At 43.1% G+C, this 21,881-nt stretch overlaps 1 protein-coding gene across 1 annotated transcript in view; it reads right to left on the bottom strand.

The window, feature by feature from the left end:
• Positions 1 to 3,114: 3,114 nt before the first annotated feature.
• The window catches only part of TSPAN7 (tetraspanin 7), a 193,347-nt gene continuing 174,580 nt past the window's right edge, over positions 3,115 to 21,881 (bottom strand). Inside the window, exons 6-8 of the mRNA XM_073358333.2 lie at positions 20,642 to 20,725; positions 4,478 to 4,550; positions 3,115 to 4,159 (exon numbers count right to left, since the gene is read on the bottom strand). Coding sequence (XP_073214434.1) covers positions 4,482 to 4,550; positions 20,642 to 20,725 — 153 coding nt within the window. The 3' untranslated portion in view covers positions 3,115 to 4,159; positions 4,478 to 4,481. The remainder of the gene's footprint in view (positions 4,160 to 4,477; positions 4,551 to 20,641; positions 20,726 to 21,881) is intronic.

Below are 21,881 nucleotides of genomic sequence, written 5' to 3'. Positions count from 1 at the left end.
GTCCTTAGCATAGTACTTAGTTTTATAGCCTCCAACATTAGCCAAGGTTACTAATGTCCATGCACATTGATGGATGTGAAAATGCTTATAACTCCTTCCCCCATGACTAATGCAAGTTTTCAGCTCTTCTGAGAAACGACTCGTCAATCTGACATTTCTCTGAAAGGTCTGAGCATATGAAAACAGAGGGCTACATTGAAAGTCTAAATGTAATCATAGCTATGGTGGACCCTTGTAATAACCAGTACCCCCATCTCAACACACACACACAGTTCCACCTACCTTAAAAAATAAAAATAAGACCAGAACCGAGCAGTAGCAGGGAAAGCAGCTGTTACTAGGGAAAGCGGCACATAACATCAGCTGGTGACAAATAAATCTTAACTTAGAAATTCTATTGTTTAGTGAGAGGTGTCAAATAAAGCAGGGCTGCAGCTGAGCACAACAGACTCTGCCGCCAGAAAGTGCAGACTGAGACTCAAGGCCAAGGCGTAGCTATTGGAGTTACACGCATCAGTCAAATACAGCAGGAGGGAGAGAGTGAAGATCAGCTTTATTCTCAGCAATGGATCGCATCAGTCAAAATAATGATCTGTGGCTGGAGACTGACACCAAGTTCTGCCCCGACCCTGCCACAAAGTGCAAGATCCCACCCCAATAAAGCTGAAGGTGCCAGTGGGCATTTAAGGTCTTTTTGGGTTTTGTTTCCTTTATGTATTCCTTCAGGCCTGTTCATTCGTCAGCACCACTGCTGTTGCCTTTAATTTTGGAGGAGAGAGCAGGGATCGCTGCAGCCAACATCAATACCCCTCAATGGATTTATTGGCAGCGAATGCTGAAAAGCAGCGCATGCTGCCAGAGACCGTGTATGCATGCACACACCCGAGCCGTCCTCGGGCTCCTCTGTCACCACTGGCTTGGAACCTGGTATCAGGGTCTGATCCCCAGGGCAGGCACCAGGGAAGGCAGTGTAATGAGCGGGAGTCTACAGGATTCTCCTGGAGATCTCACTAAAAACCTGCTTCGAATGGTGTATTCCATACTAATTAGAGAGTCTAGTGTCCCTGATGCTAAGGGGAAAGAAAACACAAGCAAGAGGCAGAAGGAGGGTCTGTATTCTGCCAAGGAGTCCTGGTGGTTGTGTTTATAGCAGCACCAGCGCTTTCATGAACTGTCAGAGCATACGTTTTACACATATGTCTCTTTAATCTAAGATCTGACCAGATGTTTCCTTATTCTTTCAGCTGAGGGGACGTGAAAACCAAAAATAATCCTCTGCACATGGACTTCAGTTTGTGGCATTTTGCAACTTGTTTGAGTAAAGCCGAATGTGTGTTATCTAGGTTCAAACTCAGCCCTTAACCGGCCTGCATGGCAGCTTTGAGACAAAAACCAGCTATATTTTTGCACTACCTGCAAGTCACTCAGTGGTGTTTTGTCTTACTGGAATTTAGTCGGAGCAAAAATGTTTTCATACCTGGGTGCATATGCAAGGTGCAGACAGCAAAGGCACGTGCAATTATGGGGCGTTGTGTATGCACACACAATACTGAATGGCTCTGCAGTTATTAAGCTTTACAGAAAGACAGGCCTTTATAGTTTAGAGAGACTGCTGTTCATTGCCGGGTATACAATGTAGGGTTGAGGCACTGTACAATTACTTCTTGTCTTTGATCGTACTTTTCAGAAAGGCTTGAAAGTTTATGCCCACATATTCTACAGGAGGGGTGGGCAAACTATGGCCCGGGGGCTGCATCTGGCCCTTCAGATGTTTTAATCCGGCCCTTGAGCTCCCGCCAGGGAGCAGGGTCCGAGGCTTGCCCCACTCCAGAGCTCCAGCCGGAGAGCGGGGTTGGGGGCTTGCCCCGCCCTGCATGTGCTGTGGCTCCACACAGCTCCCAGAAGCAGCGGCATGTCCCCCCCAAGTGCCCCCCCACAGCTCCCATTGGCCAGGAACCATGGCCAATGGGAGCTGCAGAGTTGGTGCCTGGGGACAGGGCAGCACACAGAGCCACCTGGCCGTGCCTCCACATAGGAGATGGAGGGGGACATGCTGCTGCTTCTGGGAGCTGCTTGAGGGAAATGCTGCCCGGAGCCTGGACCCATGACCCCCTCCCGCGCCCCAACCCCCTGCCCCAGCCCTGATTCTTCTTCTACCCTCCGAACCCTTCGGTCCCAGCCTGGAGCACCCTCCTGCACCCCCACCGCTCATCCCCACTCCAGAGCCTGCACCCCCAGCCAGAGCCCACCCCCCCCCACACACCCCAACCCCTTGCCCCAGCCTAGAGCCCCTTGCCACACCCTGATCTCCTCATTTCTGGCCCAACCCCAGAGCCCGCACTCCCAGTCAGAACCCTCACCCCCCTCCTGCACCCCAACCTCCAGTTTTGTGAGCATTCATGGCCCCCCCCATACAATTTCCATACCCAGATGTGTCCCTCAGGCCAAAAAATTTGCCCACCCCTGTTCTATAGCTTTCCTCCTTCATTTTTCTTTTTTATCCAAGTAACAAAGGGGGCTAAATTCTCTTCTCAACTTACAGGTAAATTACTGACTTAGGGCCTGAACAAAAGCCTAGTGAAGTGAATGGGAGTCTTCCTATTGATTTCAGTAGGTTTTAGATTAACAGGGTTTAGTGCCCAATCCAAAGCACATTGTAATCAATGGAAAACTACCATTGACATATTCACATGGAGAGAGACCCTTCCAAGGCCGAGAGACAAGTGCATGTCTTTCCACAAATGCCGCAGAGTCCGTGCTATGCAAAAACAAATGTAAGGGAATGCTTAACATCATAATACCATGCAATACAAAGGACCGGGATAATTGATCACTGTAGATTTTGTTACCAGCCACAAAAGGAGTAATTGTAAAGCAGAGGGTATGTATTCAGACCATAGAAAAACCTTCCACTTATTCCACAATTTGTTTCACCAAGAGTTTGAAACAATTCCAGCAACTACCTCTCTTCCAAGGCAATATCATTTTTGCCTCATAAGCAAATCACAAATTAAAATAAACATAATTCTAAATAATGATGCACTTTGTGTTTCACTTACACTTCTCCCTGAGAGTCGTGTTAGGACTGAAGAACAAAAGTGAAGCAGACAGAAATCTGTAATAGTTCCATTTATTAATACATATTTCACAAATACAATATCGACGCATTCTTGTTGGCATGCTAGACAGAGGCATTATTAAAAAAATCCCATTTTTTTAAAAAGGTTTTACACTTTTGCTCCCCCCCCCCCAAATATTTTGTATGCTTGTTTATGTTTTGTTTTGATAGATCTGATAATATATTTGGTGGCTGCAACGTCAATGGGAAAAAAAAGAAAGAATAAAAAAAAGGATGAAGGCCGCATTACAGCACAATTTGATTAGTTCATAGTTATCTAATAAAAAAATAAAAGAAGCAAAATTACTGCCTTCACAGTAAGCAACAACACAGCTTAATAACAGTATTACACAGGTTCAGAGGCAAACTGCACTAGACAAAGTCTACTGGCATACGCACTAGGCATACAACATTGAATAAGAATCAAAGATGTACTAGAACATCAGAAATAATAGTTCCCTTCAAGCACAACATTATAACATTATTTTTCAAGTATCTTTATGTTATGTTACTGATTTCTTGTGTTTTGGGGGAAGGGGGCATTTGTGGTGAGAAGATGGAAACCTTAGTAAAGCAGTAAACAAAACAAGAAACTAAGATTTAGTAAAGCAAAAGAATATATATTGAATATACTGGTTTAAATGAATGTGTGCAACACTTATTAACCATGGTGAAAGGCTAATTTTGCCCTCCAGTCACTACATGCACAGCCTGATCGATGCTGTTAATGGATTACCATTGTTCACTTACAATGCAACTACTGTATGACCAAGAACATACATATAGTGCCATCATATGCAGAGCCTTTAAGATGGAGTGTACAGTACTGGATGCTGAATGGTTCAAGCTACTCTTGGTGGTGCAATAGTACTTGACGGAATGGTACTTCACCTGGTACGGAGTTTAGAAGATGGGGTGTGTGTGTGTACGCGCGTGTGTGTGAGCGAGCGAGAGTGTGTGCTCTAACATTCTTTAAAGTCTTCCTAGATGTCTGCAGTTCCTGATTTTGAGACAGGCTCTGTATTTCACACCTCTGAAAGACTAGGGAAGGAGAGAGAAAAAGAGATGAATTGTTTTAGCTGCTAACAAACTTCTCAACAGAACTTTCTCTTTTTTTAAAAATATATTTAGAGGTAACAAAATATTCATACATTATATGTTCAAGTGATGCTGCAATTCCCCTCTTTCCACCTGGCAAAATACTGGGGCGGAGGAAGGCAGAACCCACAACTATAGGCCCCGTTCTTGATAAAAACATAAAATACCCAAAATCTACTATAATGAACAAATGTACAGTAGCGCATGGCTACTGAAATACCTTGTGGACAGCACACTGTATACAAAGAGATCAAGGCTCACCTTGTTACACCATCTCATACTGATTGGCAGTGATAAATCGGGACAGACAGCATGCCAGCAGCATTCCAATCAACTATTCAAGGGAAGAAAAAAAACAGACAAGGAGTTAAGAGTCATTGTGATACATAGTGACTTTGCCAAATGGAATCTTTGGTAACTTCTTTAGAAAACTGAAATGTGCTGTTACGTTATAGGAAAGCAAATGTTTACATTCCTAAGCTATTATGAGCCTCCAGAATTACTACCACATTTTAAGTGCAGCTCTAATCTGAAAAGTGGTGTAAAAATGGCACCTCCATGTTCATCAGATCTTCCTCCTGTTTGTAATCAGAGTCCTATCTGCTTACTTTGGCAACAAAGTATGTTTTCACTACCTTTTACTCCTATTTTCACTCCCCGGCCAGCAAAGCTGAGGGAGAGTGAGCTGAATCTTATTCTGGCATATGCATCAAGTTATTGACTGAATTCTAATGTCAGGGTCTCACTTGGTTATAGAATCATAGAACCATAGGTTAGAAAGGACCGCAAGGGTCATCTTGTCTAACCTCCTGCCAAGATGCAGGATTTGTTGTGTCTAATCATCCAAGACAGATGGCTATCAGCATCCTTTTGAAAACCACTAGTGACAGAGATTCCACAAGCTTCAAAAGCAGTCTGTTCCATTGTCTTACTGTTCTTACAGTTAGGAAGCTATTCCTGAGATTTAATCTAAATCTGCTATACTGTAGTTTGAACTCATTGTCTCTTGTCCTGCCCACTGTGGCAAGAGAGAACAACTTTTCTCCATCTATTTTATGGCAGCCTTTCAAGTATATGAAGCTATCATATCCCCCTCCCCTTAATCTCCTCTTTTCCAAATGAAACATACCCAGTTTCTTCAGCCTTTGCTCATATGGCTTGAGTTCCAACTCTTGGATCATCTTTGTCACTTGCTTCTGGATCCTTTCCAGTTTCTCTACATCCTTTCTATACATTGGTGACTGGAGTACTGGACACAAAATTCCAGCTGAGGCCTACCTAGCACCGAGTAGAGCAGTACTATCCGCTCCCGTGACTTGCATGATATGCTTTTTTGCAACAGCATCACATTGCTGATGTATGTTGAAGTTGTCAACCACCACAACTCCCAGATCCTTCTCAGCAGTGCTGCTGACAAGCCAGTTATCCCCCATTCTGTACTCGTGCATTTGGTTCTTCTTCCCTGGGTACAGCACCTTACCTTTGTCTTTGTTGATTTTCATTTTGTCGTCTATAGCCCAGTTCTTCAATTTCTCAAGATCCTTTTGAATTTAAGTTCTATCCCCTAAAGTGTTTGCAACCCCCTCCCCCCCACAGCTTTGTCATCTGCAGACTTGATCAGTTATGCTCCCTATACCTACGTCCAGGCCATTAATAAAGATGATAAATAACACTGGACCCAGAACAGATCCCTGTGCTTGTTACTGCTAATGAGCAACACCACTGAAAGATATGGGGGATTGGCATAGGGATAATGAAAGGCAGAATTTGGATGGCAGTATCTTTATTACTGATGATTCTGAGTAACCGGGACAGCAAGTAACTTGACTTCTAGATCCCACAGCGAGTACGTACAGCCGACACATTTTAATTAAACACACATTCTTAAACATGCATCTTTATTAAATAAGAGTCAGAGTTAAATGTGCGTTGAAGTGTGGTCCATCTAATGGCCCAAACCGACATTTCCCTTTCTTTACAAAAGTTATACAATTTGTGACTATACTCTGTCCTTGCCTCCGTGGGTCCCGCGTTTCCTGGCAGATTTTGCTAGCCTCAGAGGCTCACTGTAACCCTACACGTAACCCTTCTCTCTCTAGAGACAAGGGTCATAGTCTACTGAGCCATTTTCATCATAAGCCAGTGAGGGAGGTGAGGAGAAGTTATTCTTCCTTGCACAGTCTCTGTTGTCTCCCAGTCTCAGTGATTAATCAGGGGGCAAAGGTGGGGGGGGGGGGAAGCCCAGGCTGATCCTCTACTCCGGGCTCAAGCCCAGGGACTCTACTGGTATCAGCTATGGTAGCTGACCTTTTAGAAACATGACATGTACAATTCCCTGGGCTACTTCCCCCACAGCAGCCCTCATTCCTCAAGCTCCACTTCACCCTTACCTCAGGGCCTCCTTCCTTGTGCCTGATATGGTGTGTACTACTCAGTCTCTCCAACAGCGCAACTTCCTCCCACAGCTCCTGACATGCACACCCACCTGACTAACTGGGAGGCTTTTAACTAGTTTCAGCCAGCCCCTGATTGGCTTCAGGTGTCCCAATCAACCTAGCCTTCTCCCTGCCTTCTGGAAAGTTCTTAATTGGCCCCAGGTGTCTTAATTGACCTGGAGCAGCTGCCATTTCACTTATCCTGGTACCAGGGATTTGTTTAGCCTGGAGATAATATATCTATCTCCCGCTACTTTTCTATAGTCATCTGGCCTTGCCCCGTCACAAATTTCAAAAATAAATGTTAAGACATTTGGAAATGAAGAGCTGAAGATCTAGGTGCTTCTCACTGCCATGTAGTTCTTCAGCCACTCAGACTTTACTCAACGCAACAGTAAGTAACAAATTAGTAGGAGATTATTGGAAATGGATCCCTTGAATAGGAGTATTTTCCTGCATACACCAATCACATTAATAACCACACTTTTCACAGCTGTGGTGGTGGTCAATCAACTCTGAGCATATAAAGATTGTTACAGTTCATAACCACCTACAGAGGCAAAGAGACATAACTGCCTCTGCCGAAACATCAACCTTTTTACTTTGTTTCCAATAATTACAGACACACTTTTGCCAAAGAGTAGTGTCTCAAAACTGATCAATCTCATTCATTTGTGCCTGTTGGGGTATCCTGTAAGTTAGGGGCTCCATGAAGTTCCCTGTGCACATTTCCACCTACTGCATGTGAAGGATATCAGTGTAATGGATTTCAGAATGTGAACAAAACTTATTAGCAATGAAAGCCTTCCCTTCTTCCTTGAACCACATGGAGTGCACCCAGCTATCCCCTGGCTGGTTACCCTTCCAAACTAGCTCATTATTCTGTTTAAAAACTTACACTCAGGATTCTTAATTAGTTTACTACATAATTAATGCTCCCTGTATAGTGATCATTGCAACAACATTAATCTGTCCCACCAAGCTGATTGTTTAGTCCCTACACTACCCCAAACCTGTGTTACTTCCCACAGTGAGTATTTATAACCCCGGAGAATGAATGTATACACATATGCTTAAGAGCACTACCCCTCCCTAAATGTTGAAAATCTTGGGACGTCACTGTAAAAAGGACAACTCAGCAACGCATCCCTTACTTCATAGTGATGTCTGCTAATTTGGAATGTAAAACGTAGCAATATCAGCTTTCAGTCCAGTCATACTGTTCTAGTTGTCACAACATTTCATACTATTGGCATAAGCACATTTGGGTCGGCGAAAAACAGAAGCACATCAATCTGTACGCATGGCTAGATGAAATTCCCACCATCACCACCTTTTCCTATTTAAATGCTGGAGATATCGGAATCATATCCTATCAGGGCTCTAAGGAAATGCTGATTAGGACAGGTTGTGTCACAAACATGTGCTCTCTTATTAAGCAGAAAGACGTTTGGGCAAGACCCAGCAATCAGCAGTGCTGCTCGAGGAGTGTCTCACATTGTCGGGATTCGTTTTATAAAATGGCCTTAACTCCCATGAACTCCAACTAGTATAATGCATTTTTAGCATTAAGTGACCGTATCAATCTTAGCTCAGGTATAAACTAGACTGAATGCAGGTCATGGATAACACACCCAACATGGTCCTGATACAACCTCCAGTACTTGGTCTTTTTGGGTGGGATTTTGAAAATTAATGGGACTTGGCCATCCAAATCCCCTACTCAGCTTTGGAAATCCCACCCTACATCAACAACTCACCTTACTGACGCCATAACTATTAACTAGTATTTTTAGGCCCGTGTTAAAAGAGGGAGTTTAGGCTGTAGCTTGACCACTCAGTCAGGAGCCTTCCTTCCTTTGGGCAAATAGCGAGGTTGGCGTTATCTGGCTGTGCATTGTAGCTCAATACTCCAGTCACTATAGGGGTGATATTATCAACACAGCAGTTTGTAAAATCCTATTGGGAGTCCATCACGTGCTGCAGCTTTACCACTCCAAGGGCTGCTGAAGGTGGCCATTACTATTTCCTGCTGTGATTTTTGTTTTAACTCAGTCTCACTTTTTGGGAGTTGTACATGTGTTTCCCACAGGGTTATAGAAACGCTGACATAAAGAAGAGAACAAGATGTTCCCAGTGGGCTCTGGGTCATGGCTGTCCCTCCCATTACTTTTTAATGCCTGTGGTATTTCTGGGTTTATTTCTTTTTCCTCAGTTGACACACTAGTTCCTTCTGTGCTTTATTATCTTTTTCATTGTAATAACAATAAGTAACTCTGATCGTGTGTTCAGACCTATTTATTTTCACTAAACTAATTCCTCCCCAGACCCTAATCAGCTGCTCACTGATCTTTTAATGGCTAATTTTGCATGCACATCCAATTTTGCTATATTTTCCTGGTACCATGAGATGGATGTCATTTCCCCCCCCAGAGTTAGCTGTATCCAGAGTAAGCAAGAGTTGCTCTTTGAGAAATGGTTAAATTGCACATATTCATCAAATGCTTTTACAAGGTCTTAGACTACCACTGTGAGATCCTGCAATCGTCAGTGTGACTCTGGCACACCAGCTGCCAGCTTAGGCCAATGGGCTTACGTCTCAAATGAACGCTGACAAACGTATAGCTGGGATCAGCCTCCCTCACCTGTGTTGCTAAAATAGTTGTTAGAATTATAAGAATGTGTTTAGACTTTATGAAATGCTTGTAAGTGGCTGGATGCATTAATCTCATGTATATCATCTGCATCCCATGTTATCAGGTAATATTTAAGGGTTTGCTCTGTAACTGTAAATCACCAGACAGGGGAGGAGTATTAACCAGTGAGATGATGCAGATGATATAAGCATTAACCAGTGTGAAATACTAGTCTGCAACAGGAGGTGTTACCTTCTTCCCAACAGATAAGGCCCATCACCACTAGACGCACTATTGTGGATCATCAGAGGACAAAAGACTTTGTTGACTCTCCTCCCCCAATGCAGAGTTGTTCCTCCCATCAGCTGAACTGGCAGCTCAGAGAATTGGAATGGGATAAAAACCCTTAACAAGACGAAACTGCATCGCTATGCTGCTTGGACTCAAGTGCAAAGTTTTCTAGGCATAAGCAGGAGATCACCAGGGTTTAGCTTGGGTTAGCGCTAAGGGACAGCTTATTATAGAAGTCTATCTTACTTTTGAAACTTAAGACGGTAACTCATTGGGGTGTGTGTGGATGTGGATGTGTGTATCTGCGTTAACCTTGTGAATAACTTTTCCTTTTCCTAGTTAATAAATCTTTAGATAGTTTGTTATAGGATTGGTTACAAGCATTGTCTTTGGTGTGAGATCTAGGATGCAACTGATCTGGGGTAAGTGACTGGTCCTTTGGGACTGGGAGTAACCTGAATATTACTGTGATTCTTGGCATAAGGGACCATCTATCACAAAGGCTGTCCTGCAGTGGCTCAATAGTGAGAGTACCAACCTCAGGGCAGACTGTTAAGAAGCAGGGATGTCCTATACTTAGTTTTCACCAATTAATTATTAGGTGTAAAGTCCTCAGGCACCAGAATAGCCTTAACATGGAGTCACAGACAGTCCCCTTGAATACGCTGATCTATCTCACCACCCAAGTGAGCCTACCTTTGAGATAGATGGTCCTTTAGACCAAGAATCACAGCAATATTCAGGTTACTCCCAAACCCAAAGGACCAGTCAATTGCACCTCAGATCTCACAACAAACACAATGCTTGTAGCCAATCCTATTATAAGCTATATAGAGATTTATTAAAAAGGAAACAAGACTTATTTACAAAGTTAAAGCAGGTAAACATACATACACAAATGAGTTACGATCTTAGGTTTCAAAAGGTAATAGAAGGTTCTATAATAAGCAAGATCTACATGTCCTTTAGGGATACTCCAAGCAAAGCAGCTGGAAATCCCTGGCTTACGCTTAGAAAACCTTGCCCCCAGAGTCCAAGCAGCAGCCCAACCCTCCTTGCAAGGGTTTCCCCCCCCCCTTCCCTTCTGTGTGCTCTGAGCTGTGAACTTAACTGGTGGGAGGAATTCACTTGCATGACTCCTTCATGGTGGGGAAGACCAGAACAAATTCCTTTGTTCGCTTTAATGTTCCACAATAGTCCATGTGGTGTCAATGGGCCACATTGACTAGGATGGCTAGGATGTAACACATTGTTGTTGGCTAGGATGTAACACATTCTGTTGGAGACCAACACTGTACACTAGTTGATCTCTCTCTGCTGCCTGGTGATTTGCACAGTCACAAAGGCGCACAATACAAATACTTAAATATTACCTTACAATATGGGATACAGGTGCTATAAGTGAATTTAATGCATGCAGCAACTCACAAGCATTCAGTAAAGTGTAAACACAAAACACATTCTTATATCATCTTAATGCCAATTTTAACAATACTAAACATTTAGGTGAGCCAGACTGATTGCAACTATGTGATTGTCAGTGTTCAGCTGAGACATGGGGACCTTGGCATGAGTGCTGGCACCTGGTCTTCCAGAGTCACAAACCCCATGTCAAGTTGCTGAGTAGGTTCGATATTTGCTATTGTCATTTGCTATTGCCTCGGGATCAATGAAGAACAGGCCTCCATTGTGTGTAGCACTGTACATGCAGGGTGGTACACAGTTTCTGCCTCAAAGAGCTGACGATAGTAGATTTTATACCAGACTTGTGCATATCATCAAAAACAGGAGAGCCCCTTTATTGAATGAGGGAAGATTGGTGAGGTGTAATATCTTTTATCGAACCAACTTCTGTTGGTGGAAAAGACAAGCTTTTGAGCTCCACAGAGCTATTCTTCAGATCTTCTTTGTTTTATTGAATGGCAGTGGAAATACACAGATGTCACAAAGTCACCAACAGACCATTTTTCCTGTAGGCGATGGTGGTATATTGGTACCTGCTCCAGAATGCTGCTGATTGGCCAGGAACCCCCAAGCCATAATAATGAGAGTTCTAGCTGAACGGGGAGAGTAGGTAGTATATAATCTCTATTTAAAAACCTGTCTGATACTGAATTTGGGCCACAGATCACTATTGTAATCATCCCCCACCACAACCTTCTTCCTGCATTAGATTTCTGGGACGAAAGGGAGGGCAGGAGGAGGAGATGTCATTTTAAAGCAGAACGCTGACAAATAATATGCCATTAAACGTAGTAGACATCTCCAGGTCATCGATGAAGTTTGTTGTGTTTCAGAGATGGCATATGGACTTCCAGTAATGACAACGTTCAGCTTTACAATACTTCCCAGGATATGGTAATGTGTTTATACGAGATGAACATTTAAAGAGACAAATTTACTCAAATCCATCCTCCATAAAGCAACAGGTTGGCTTTCCACTGAAATTCAGATTACAAGTGTGTGCACCTTCTGACCTTCAGGCTATTGATTTCTCTTTGGCACTGCCTAAATGCTGTTTCATACCTTTAAGGGGTAATGTTACCATCACATAAACTCATGTATTTCACAGAGCATAGCATAAAAGGGGCAAGCCATTATATAAATGGACTTTGTACAGTGTCTCTGGATATTACTAAGATTTGTCCATACAAATGTCTCCACCTTTTCCATGATAACAAGTGTTACATTAACAAGTGTTAATGAGGAGAGGGCAGGAAAAAACAGAGAGAGACTAGAAAAAAAGAATTAAGGATTTTGAGTAAACAGTACAAAGAACATACGTGCTGGTATGGGATGCTAGAAAGATTTAATTGTCACTTACTTGGTCAATCATGGTTGTGCCATTTGGGAGCAATTTGGTTATCATAAACCAGCTAGTCAAAAAATCTTTATAAACCTCCACATCTTTACAGTCTACTTACACACTCTTTACCCACAGTACAACAAATAATAAACTAACTCAAACAGCAAACAAAAAACCAACAACCACCACAAAAAAACTCTTCCCCTTCTCACTGCATCTCCACACAAACCCTTTCCTCCACAAGAAACAGTCACATTTATCCACCTTAGGGTTGGTCTTCACTACGGAGCTAAATCTGCACTGCTGCCATCGATGTAGCGGCATTGATTTAGCAGGCCTAGTGAAGACCTGGGGGGTGGGATAGCTCAGTGGTTTGAGCATTGGCCTGCTAAACCCAGGGTTGTGAGTTCAATCCTTGAGGGGGCCATTTAGGGATTGGGGGCAAAAATTGGGGATTGGTCCTGCTTTGGGCAGGGGGTTGGACTAGATGACCTCCTGAAGTTCCTTCCAACCCTGATATTCTATGATTCTATGATTCTAAGACACACGCAATTGATGTGAGAGTGCTCTATCCTATCGATTTCTGTACTCCACTTCAACGAGAGGCGGAAGCAATGTCGGCGGGAGAGCGTCTCCCATTGACATAACAGCGTGGTCCCCACAGTAAGTAGATCTAAGCTAGGTTGACTTGAGTTACGCTACTAACATAACTCAAATTGTGTCGCTTAGATTGGGAGGAGTGGTAGATACACTGGAGTGGAGGGATAGGATACAGAAGGACCTAGACAAATTGGAGGATTGGGCCAAAAGAAATCTGATGAGGTTCAATAAGGATAAGTGCAGGGTCCTGCACTTAGGACGGAAGAACCCAATGCACAGCTACAGACTAGGGACCGAATGGCTAGGCAGCAGTTCTGCGGAAAAGGACCTAGGGGTGACAGTGGATGAGAAGCTGGATATGAGTCAGCAGTGTGCCCTTGTTGCCAAGAAGGCCAATGGCATTTTGGGATGTATAAGTAGGGGCATAGCGAGCAGATCGAGGGATGTGATCGTTCCCCTCTATTCGACGTTGGTGAGGCCTCATCTGGAGTACTGTGTCCAGTTTTGGGCCCCACACTTCAAGAAGGATGTGGATAAATTGGAGAGAGTCCAGCGAAGGGCAACAAAAATGATTAGGGGACTGGAACACATGACTTATGAGGAGAGGCTGAGGGAGCTGGGCTTGTTTAGCCTGCAGAAGAGAAGAATGAGGGGGGATTTGATAGCTGCTTTCAACTACCTGAAAGGGGGTTCCAAAGAGGATGGCTCTAGACTGTTCTCGATGGTAGCAGATGACAGAACGAGGAGTAATGGTCTCAAGTTGCAGTGGGGGAGGTTTAGATTGGATATTAGGAAAAACTTTTTCACTAAGAGGGTGGTGAAACACTGGAATGCGTTACCTAGGGAGGTAGTAGAATCTCCTTCCTTAGAGGTTTTTAAGGTCAGGCTTGACAAAGCCCTGGCTGGGATGATTTAACTGGGAATTGGTCCTGCTTTGAGCAGGGGGTTGGACTAGATGACCTTCTGGGGTCCCTTCCAACCCTGATATTCTATGATTCTATGATTCTATGACCGGCAGCTGTAGTGTAGACCAGGCCTTAGCTCCCACTGTTTCCCATCTTCTCCATAGTAATATGCTGTAGCTCTTATCTACTTCTTACTTACTTATTTATTACTTCTCTTTATACTCCCAGTTCTATGGTATTCAGCATTTTGAATAAGAATGTTCAAACAACACATAAATGTGCAAGTCCCAGGCTCCCATCTGAATTTGAATTTTACCCTATTCTTTATCTCCTTTTCTCCAGATTTTCTCCTGGCAGTGCCAAACATTTGCCCGGGATAAACCTCTGGTCTGGCCAAGGATAATCTGAAAAAGTTTGCAAATTGTTGGGAAACACTGAAAAATTTAAATCCTTCATGATGAAGAACGATCATTCTAGTGGTCAAAAAATCATCTGAACATGTGCAATTCAATGTGTGGTGTGTTCACATCTCTGCCATGTGGTTTCTAGTCTCATGTCCAAATCTATGTATAATCTTACCATTCAAGCCCAAGTGTAGCAACTTCCTAACAGTCTTGGTTACAAGGAATACACGATGACTTGTCTTACGTACTAGATCACAGGAGTGTTGTAAGGATTAATGGTCATAAAGTGATTTGAAGATGTAAAATGCTATAGCCTGTAAGTGTTCCCTGTTATTACAAAGTACAGAAACGGAACAATGATTTCACCTCTACTTGCAGGTTGGGTCTCTCTAGGTCATTTGTGCTGTTTCAGCCTCACAATGTGTCCCTATTTACGGCCATAAATACAAATTCAGTCCTGCGTTTGACTAGCCAGGGACTCAGCTGCTGGAGCTGATACTCCAGTTTTCTCCATGTGGAATGACACTTCACCTTTTAGCTCCTTGATTTCTCTTGCTGTGTTCTCAGTCCTCAGTGTTCTGGGCACACAGCTCTCCATGCTCTTCTGGAAAGGACTGAGTTTACCAATCATTGTGGCATTAGTTCTTCTGATTTCACTGGCTTCATCTAAGAATGTCTATGAAGTTTTCATGTCCTGGAGTGTTTCTGCCAAAAAACCTGTTCCTCTTCCTGACCAGCATCCATTCACAGCTGTTTCTACTCAGCCATTCTGTTCTTCTCAGACAGAGGAAGCTGTACACTCAAATCAGAATCAGGGTAATAGCTTTTACAGATTGTCCCTTTAAAAAGGGGTATTTTTATGAATGTACTTTTTAGAGCATTTAGGAATATTTTTTCAATATTTTCAAATCCAACAGAAACTCTGCTTTGAGTCTGACACATTGGCACTGAGCAAATTGACATTTCAAACATTTCTTATTCTCCTTAATGTATTTTCAGCCAGGCTGTGGCCCAGCTTTCTTGTCGGTGGGTGCAACTTCTGTCCCAAACATGAGCTATGGGCACAGATCTGAAGAGTTATGCCTCCACCTGAATTGTGCTCCCAGTCAGGTGCAACTACTCAACTTTCTGCTAGAAATTAAATTGCAAGTGCTAAAATATACGCACAAAGTGGATGCTGCACTGGATTAGAGGGAAACCAACCACAGACCCTTAAATGAATCGGTATTGTGCACTCTGAAGGATTGATTTTTAGTACGTGGACTGTACGCTGTCTCTGCATCCTGCAGAGAAGCTGGAACAATATGGCTCTAAAGCTGCACTACAATCCCCTCCTACTTAATGAGTAACTCAATGGTAATTCCAACCTGAAAAGGCTATCCCATGTCCTTTAAACCAACATCTGCACTGTAGTTTTCCACAGGCAAAAATCACTCCTCTTAAAGGCGACTTGGACAGTTTTTATTTTATGTTGTCCAGTGTATGGGGATCATTTTCATGAAGAGCACCTGCTAAACACAAGTTATTCCAGCTGAAAATCAACGTCAGACTTCGATTCCAAAAACAATTTGCTTTTTTAAAAATTATTATTTAAACCTCAACAAGCAAAGTCTGGGCTTCCCAATTGTGCAGACATCATCAGTCCCAAAGCAGCTTTTCAGACACTAATTGTGATTGAGAAATCATGCCAGAGTAATAAGACACATCATACCATTACATCAACTTTTTCCATTTCTGAGAACTGGTACATTCCTTATACTAGTCAACACCTAACAAATTATGCAAGGGAAAGGCCAGCACAACATGCTCTACTGCAGAAGAACAAAACAGTGCAACTTGCCTTTTACTTGATTAAAACTATTCTAAATAGAAACAGTGAAACCTCACCTAAAGCTGTATCTCTGCCTGCTACATTTCTGTTAGCCCTTCTTATCTGAAATCAGTCCAAGGATTCCCTTCTTATGTGGATCAAGCAAGACAGATTAATAAGTAAATGGTAACCAACTTTATTGTATTCTTCACATATTAGGCTACATTCAGCTGTCTGCTCCACCAGGCGTAGGGGCTAAGTGAGGTAGGGAGTCACTTCACACACACAAACAGGCCAGATAGACTCTACAGTGCACAAGTGTGGGCTGGGAAGTATGCCTGCCTGAGTGTCATGCCCCCACCTCCTTAATGGTGTAGGGGTGACGGCATGCTGGAAGTGAAGAATGTCTAGCCCCCCCAGTTGGCTGGAGTGGAGACTGCCATCAGCAACAAATACTTGCCAGCAACACATCAGGGTGCACTTTACACTTGCTTGGAGCAGCAGCAAAGTGCATTTCACATTGTGTTGCCTGCAGCCTGTCATGATAAATCCAGCCAGTGCTAGCATGATTCTCATTGCAGAGGATGCATTGGTCTGCATCTCTGTTCTTCTTTGCTGCCCTGTCCGATTCCATCAAAGACAGAATTTAGCCCATAAATTATGGATTGCCTATAGTAAATATCCAGACAGGTCAAAATTCTGACAAACAATCCCAGTTTGGCTTCTTTCTATATTGTCCTCCTAGCTGCAAACAACTTCCAGCCAAGTTAAAATGCTACATGTAAAAATACAGCACGCACTACAGATTCATTAAAGATGTGACTAGGCTAAAGCAAATTTGGTGATTTATACTTGGTCCAGATCCTTATCTATAAAATATCCTGCAATTTGCCTCAATCCTGTAGGGCTGAATAATCCAACATGTTACCTCCCGAGTCCTCAAACTCTTTTGGATGGATTTTTTAAAGATATCAGCACTGAACACAATTCTGACTACCTAAAACCAGATTCAGATAGAGTACAGAGAGCACTTTATAATGGTGCCATCAAGGTTAGGAACAAGAACAAGTTGACTACTACTGGTTGTCAAGAAGTGAAATACAGTAGTAACAAGTTAGTGTTATCACATCTTCTGGCTTCTTAAAGTTCTAATATCTGAGGGTTTGCTGTATGTCTGTTTGAAGGATGAGTCAATGCTTTGAGATGGTTCAGGTACAACTGACCATCAGCACAGAATGCAGAACCAAAGCATGAGGTTTCCTCACAATCAAGACTCAGACAAGAAAATGTTAGTGTGGTTCTTTAGCAAAGACATCATGGTCTTCTGGTGACAAAGAACAGACAGTAACATCCAAGAGAGAGTAGTCAGTCAGAAGTCTTAATCCAACTAACCCAATTCAGGCTACCTGAGCCTGGGTTTCTGTGGATAATGGATCTGCTAAAAGCTTTCCTCAATACTTGGAAGCAATTATACTAAAGAATTTAGAGATAGGCTCGATTCAGCAAAGCAATGAAACTTGTTAATAGGGATTTGACTAAAATAAAATCATAGAAACATTGCCCAATACGACAATATTCTAAACTAAATAATGCTCAAAAATACTGAAGCTTACAACCATGGCACAGTACAGAGAATTCTTTTTCTTGAACCAAAACATGTAGCCATGCATAAGTCACTCCTAACTTCACTCCCCCAGTTTTAACAAAGTCTGTTCACACTGTTGAACCTCTATAATGGACAGTCATACTCCCTGTTACAATTTGCCACAGAATGACAGGATGTGCAAGTCAAGCAAAGAAAAGAGAAAGGGGCTACACTGTAGTAAACTACAGTCAAAAGAGGAGAGTGTTGCTGGTCTTTTAGCAGATGAGAGCACGGTCTTCACCTGCAGCACATTGACTGAATTCATGTGTTTTAAGGTGAAGCAGAATAAACTCATATGGCACTTCCCATTTTCAAAGCAGTGCACAAATATTTTAAAATGTGGTGCCTCATGCCATCAAAAAGGTTTACACTTCTAAAAAGCCTGATGCTGGATTTTTCACATTAAATGACCAAAGCAAATGCCAGGTGTAATGATAACTTTCAAGTGTAGTGTTTACAGTCAACCTGCTCCGGGTCTAGAAGAGAGAAGGCAAATACTCGCTCAGATGGAAGTAGTTTAATCCCATGAATGTGCATGCACCTCACTGTCCTGTTTTGGAAATGGTTTGGCACTGGGCTTCTAAATGTGGTTTTCTTTCTCCTATTTCTGCACATTTTGAGGGGATTCTCACCATTCGAGGCAAGTGATTACTACAAAGAAGGATCAAGATTTTGTGGAAGATGCAGGTAGTATTCCTGGTTTTCACTGGTGTAAGCACCATAAGCAGCTTTCATAATTTAGAGCGGTCCCTAGGCTTCTTTTAACTAGTCTTTGCTCCTTTTCGACCCAAATAGCTAGTCAGAGTTTGGGCTCTGGGGATGTTCCAGCTGAAAGTAGAAACTGATGGAGTCTGGTATTTTCTTTGATGGAATCTTGTTTATTTACAAGGAATGCATAAAATCCTGCTTCTCTGAGTGCAGAAGGAACTGAGAACAAAATGAGCAGTTTCTTAGGGCATGGCTACACCTGCAGATGTAGAGCACTTTGAGTTAAACCAGACTTCGTAGAGCGCAGTAGGGAAAGCACTGCAGTCTGTCCACACTGACAGCTTCAAGCGCACTGGCATGGCCACATTTGCAGTGCTTGCAGCGGCATTGGGAGCAGTGCATTATGGGCAGCTGTCCCAGCATGCAAGTGACTGCAACGTGCTTTTCAAATGGGGGTTGGGGGTGGGGTGGAGTGTGACAGGGAGTGTGTTGTGTGTATGTGGGGGGAGAGAGAGAGTGGGTTTGGGGGGGCTGAGAGCATGTCAGCATGCTGTCTTGTAAATTCGGACAGCAGCAGACTCCCCTTCCCCCTGCCTCTCTCTCTGTCTCACATACAGCATTCCACACTGATGGCTTGCTTTGTCTCAGAGTAGATAAGCAGCCGGCTGTCAGAAACGGAGCTTTGAAAGGGCATATCTGCATTCCTGCAGCGATTCCAAAACAATGACAAGAGCGGCCACTTGACTTAAGGGGATTATGGGATGTTTCTGGAGGCCGATCAGAGCGAAGTAATGCAACACCTCGTTCATACTGACGCCCGGGCGTTGCAGCCGAGGCACATCAAATGTCATTCCACTTGCCGAGGTGGAGTACCAGAGTGCTCTAGCCGCAGAGTCAGAGCCCTCTATGTGCCTTGCCAGTGTGGATGGGTAGTGAGCGAGGGCACCCGGGGCTACTTTAATGCGCTGTAACTCGCAAGTGTAGCCAACCCCTTAGCTTACAGCCCCCAACCCTCTCGTCAACATCAGACTCAAAAGCTCTCTAGCTTTTTCCAGGGTCACACTGTACTTAGAGGACACTGCTTGGCTTTCTTGCCTCCCCCTCCCTCCCTCTCTGTACTTCTGTCCTCTCTTTCTGTGTGATCTCGACATGCAAATACCCTACCCAAAACAATATTCAGTCAAAAACTCCTGGGCAGGTTCACACGTACCTTTTGTTTTACATTGGAGCTTATGCTTACAGTAATGTTAATTGAAGGGTAAATTCATACCTATCAATCTCACTGGGGTTTTAACTCAACCCAAAATTTCACCCAGCTCACAACAATAAGTTAGAACTGTCACTAGGCTTCTTTAACCAATGTCAGGGCCAGGGCAGTTTGAAAGTCAGGGAGCCGTAGCCAGCTTCCTAGTGTTCCCTGAATCCTCCGCATGCCAAAATGTATCATGAAAAGTGTGGCTTTTAGACTGTGGTTTTGGCATCTTTCTCCTTACAGCTGTGCTGTTGTTTTGTAGCTAGGGAAACTGAACTCCTACGTTGATTTAAGGGGTCTCTCCTCACAAAAATCAAAAGGTTTTGTTTTTGTTTTTTTTAGACAAGTTAGCAGAATGAACAGAGTTTTAACAAAAAGAAAAGGAGTACTTGTGGCACCTTAGAGACTAACACGTTTGACAGTTACTTCTCTTCCACCCTGAACTTTTTTCTTTTTACAGTGAAGCTGAAATAAGCAAATAGTTTGGGTCACCACATAAAAACCAAACCAAAACAAACGAATTTAGCCTGGCTCATTCAAAAACTATGTTCTTATTTTAAAGATCTTTGAATTTTATAACAAGATCTTTAAAAAAGAAAGCCTGAAGAGTGAAAAGCCTATCCAACATAAGGATCAGCTATTTAGCTTTTGAGTTTTTTATGCTCCATTTAAAACAATGCTTTATTGGGTTAACCTCTGTTTGACCCAACAGAGGGACAAGTGATTTTCCTTGAGCTAGTCATTAGTTGAATCATAACTGCATATTCCCAAGGAGAAACTGCATTTAAGTTGAAAAAAGAAAATCAATGAACAGATGACCAAAGGACTAATAAGCATTCTAAGCTCTGTCCCTTATTATAATCCTTCCCTGAAGTCAGGGGAAGAAGAAAAGAGAGAAAAAACCCACCTAGTTCATGTAATATAATTGTATACCTGTGAGAATGCAATTCCAAAAGCCACTCCAGCTATGATTCCCATATTTGTCTCCATAAAACTGGTTACCAGATCATAACAGCCCTGTAAAACAAAGACAAACATAATCAGCCTTTAAGCGTGTGTGCCCCTTCCCCCATTTCATTTGGCTTCAGTCAGAAATTGGGTATTTTTATCATGACTTCCAACAACATTTTAACTTATTTAATAACTATTCCTGTTAAGTGATGAGTGTACCCAACAATCGTGAAGACAGAAGCAGTACGTTTTAGAAACAAATTTTCTCAAATGGGAAAGACATCTAATGTGATGCTGTAATAAATAAGACACTGCTGTATTAAGGAAAATCTTTTTGATACTAAAAAAAAAAAAAAGGCGGCCTCAATAGAGTTGATCTGAAAACAAAGCAGAACCTGACAAGTTACAGGCAGTAGAAATGAATCATGATTGCTGTGACAATTTGGGAATATATCTGTACAATTTATGAATTGTGTGAGAGATTACGAACCCTTATGAGTACGTCTATACTGCAATCAAAGACTCACGGCATGGCCATAGTTGGCCCGTGCCAGCTGACTTGGGTTCACAGGACTTGGTTTGCAGGGCTAAAAATGGCAGTGTAGACATTTGGGCTCCACCTGGAGTCTAGGCTCCAAAAAGCTGCAAGGGGGGTGGGGGGGGGTCTCTGAGCCTGGGCTCAAGCCCGACCTGGAACATCTACATTGCTATTTTTAGCCTCACAGCCCAAGTTCCGCAAGCCTGAGTCAATTGACCCAGGTTCTGACATTTGGCACTGCAGGTTTTTAACAATATTGCACTGTAGACGTATCTTATGTGCCTGTGTCAAGCTGCAAACTCCATTCTGAATGCCCAGCCTTTTGCCTTCGCTATGGTCTATTTGTCTCCACATTGATTAAGATGCCAAAGGCTGGTGGCAAAAGAACAATAGAGGATAGTTTACTCTAAGACCCTAAACTGCTGGAAATCTATTCACTCTTCTAGACAACAGACGGTCCCTACGCAGCAGAACTGGTTTAGTAGGGGGAAGTCACCTTGGCAATGAAATCACCTGGTAGGGATTTGTGTCCACAGGGGGAAGCTGGCATGGGTGTCACCTGGGCCAAAGGTTTCAAAAGGGCAGGGGCTGGTCTTCTGGGTGGGGAAGGGGCATTTTCTTCAGTTCAGTAGGGAGAAGCAACCCAGCACATACCACCTCCTGAAGCAGTGGACTCCCTACCTG

Source organism: Lepidochelys kempii, chromosome 1 (genome assembly GCF_965140285.1).
Source record: "Lepidochelys kempii isolate rLepKem1 chromosome 1, rLepKem1.hap1, whole genome shotgun sequence".
Lineage (NCBI taxonomy): Eukaryota > Metazoa > Chordata > Testudines > Cheloniidae > Lepidochelys > Lepidochelys kempii.
The sequence above is the reverse complement of the archived record's forward strand: the minus strand, read 5'-3'. Positions and strand labels throughout refer to the sequence as shown.